This window comes from Microtus ochrogaster, chromosome 7, assembly GCF_000317375.1.
Source record: "Microtus ochrogaster isolate Prairie Vole_2 chromosome 7, MicOch1.0, whole genome shotgun sequence".
Classification (NCBI taxonomy): domain Eukaryota; kingdom Metazoa; phylum Chordata; class Mammalia; order Rodentia; family Cricetidae; genus Microtus; species Microtus ochrogaster.
The window spans coordinates 82,405,945-82,408,546 of NC_022014.1; the positions used below are offsets into that span (position 1 = coordinate 82,405,945).

A 2,602-nucleotide genomic window follows, 5' to 3' on the forward strand; every position below is an offset into this window, starting at 1 on the left:
CCACAACACTGATCCCTCACCTACTGACAGGGTTACTAGAAAGAAGATGGACTCCTGTTTCCACTGCACAGTAAGGGAAAGCTCCAGAGCAGGTGGGTGTGGCTTCACTGCCTTGAGCTGCACCACAACTGAGCCAGGAGGAAGGGAAAGGCCAGAGCAGCCTGTGAGGCAAGCAGGCCAGAGACTAGATAGTCTACAGATGACAACAGGACAGAAGTGAGGAAAGAGATGACAACACGTCTAAATCTAAATAAATTGTATCCTGCCAGGCACTCGGGAGGCAGAGGCTCTAGCTTAGTCTACAGAGTGAGTTCCAGTACAGGCTCCAAAAAGCTACAGAGAAACCCTGTCTCAAAAAAACAAACAAACAAACAAATCTATCATATAAAGCAAAATGCCACTGTGGATTAAAAGGTACATTAATCTCTCAGCGCTAAAACCACAGAATTCCATGTGTTGTGTGTGTGCACATGTGTACACACAAGCACGTTTTAACATGCATGAATGCTAGTGTACTGTCTGGGAAGACAGGGAAAGTAGCTATCAATAACAGATATTAGAATAGAGATGGTCATCGGGCAGTGGCGGGGCACACCTTTAATCCCAGCACTTGGGAAGAAGAGGCAGGTAGATGTCTGCATGTTCGAAGCCAGCCTGGTATACAGAACTAGTTTCAGGACAGCCGGGACTGTTACACAGAGAAACCCTGTCTCGAAAAACAACAACAACAAAACCCACAAGCAAACAAACAAAAGTATGGTATCATCTCCAAGGTAGCTACTAAATGACATAACTTTAAAAAAAAAAAAAGAAAAAAATACAACCTTCAAAGAGAAAGAAAAGTTCAAAAAAATTAAAAAAGAAAAAAGGAACAAGAAGGAAAATTCACTTACAAGCTTAGACGAGTATACTTTAAATGGCCAACTTCAAACAGTGACTGGCTTAAGTTCTATACTCAAGAAATGAAGCAGGGGTCCCAAGTTCAATGCCAGCCTGAACTGCATAGACAGCTGCCGTGGGACAATGGTCTATACCTTGTCATTTAGAGTGTATTGTTTTAATAAAATGATGATTGGCCAGTAGCCAGGCAGGAAGTATAGGAGGGGCGACGAGAACAGGAGAATTTTGGGAACAGGAAAGCTCAGTCTGCAGTTGTCACCCAGATGCAGAGGAAGCAAGATGAGAACACCTCACTGATAAACGTACCAAGCCACATGGCTAACACGGGCAAGAATTATGGGCTAATTTAAGATGTAAGAAAGAGTTAATAAGAAGCCTGAGCTAATAGGCCAACCAATTTATGATTAATGTAAGACCTCTGTGTGTTTCGTTGGGACTGAAGAGCTGCGGGACCGGGAAGGACAGAAAACCTCTGTCAACACAGAGCCTGTCGCAAAATCTGAAAACCAAACAAACACCAGAGAGGGGAGGCAACAATTGTCACACTAGTGACAAACCAAAACCAACCCCAACTTGTTTCAAAGAAACAAGAAATACAAAAAACAAGATAAAAGGTCCACTCCAGAAATGCTGAGGGAAAGGCTGGCACAGGCTTCAGGATCCCAAAGCGGGACTTGTACATCCCTATATGAGACAGATGCCAATGCCTCCAGTGCTCAGTAATTTATTTAGTTAGTAAAGGAGCTTGCTGCCAAGCCCAACAACCTGAGTTCAATCCTTGGAACTGACATGGTGGAAAGAGAAAACTGACTTCCACAAATTAGTTCCTGACCTCTGTACACACTTTAACAACACACGCTACCCTACACACAGGGACAATAAACAGTAATAAAAGAGAACACAAAGGATGACAGAGAGAACCCGATGCCAGAGGGAAAGCTGCTGACAAGCTGGGGACTATCAGCAGCTCAAGTCTAGCTGGAATATCCCGCTCGAGGACACACAGCCGCAGACATGACCCAAAGGCACAAGCTCACTCACAGGTCTGCTCTCTGAGCACTGACAGACCCAACACCTGGTCACCAGAGAACAGAGAACACAAGGGATCCCGCCGGTCCACCACTAAGCCAACAGCCCCCACAGGGCAGCATCCACTCAGAGAGCTCCATCATTTCCCACACCTGGAGCGGGAAACAACATGAAAGCCCCGAGGACATTACCATCTGTCCTTCTACAGGAGCCAAAGCTGCCAAAGGCCTACCTGGCACCTGAGCGGAACTCCTTCATGATGGACTCACGCTCCTTCTGGGGCATGTCCCCGTGCATGGACGACACAGTGAAGTTTGCTTCTCTCATCTTCTCCGTCAGCCAGTCAACCTACAATCAGACAAGAACGTGCTCATTTACCCAGCTGTGATCCAGACACGCACAGACAGCTGCACAGGGAGCTCACCCACCCTCCGCAGGGATGGGCACGCCTGAGAATTCTTTAGGGGAACACTACCATGGACTACCCACAGGCCATCGCTTCAACCTACTGAGCCTAAACCTGAGCTTAAACCAAAGACATCAAAATTATTACAGAGCCGGGCGATGGTGGCGCACGCCTTTAATCCCAGCACTCGGGAGGCAGAGGTAGGCGGATCTCTGTGAGTTCGAGACCAGCCTGGTCTACAGAGCTAGTGCCAGGACAGGCTCCAAA

General features: G+C 47.0%; 1 protein-coding gene across 1 annotated transcript in view; it reads right to left on the reverse strand.

The window, feature by feature from the left end:
- The window catches only part of Eif4a3 (eukaryotic translation initiation factor 4A3), a 10,793-nt gene that overhangs the window by 1,194 nt on the left and 6,997 nt on the right, over positions 1 to 2,602 (reverse strand). The window contains exon 8 of the mRNA XM_005350945.2: positions 2,162 to 2,277. Coding sequence (XP_005351002.1) covers positions 2,162 to 2,277 — 116 coding nt within the window. The remainder of the gene's footprint in view (positions 1 to 2,161; positions 2,278 to 2,602) is intronic.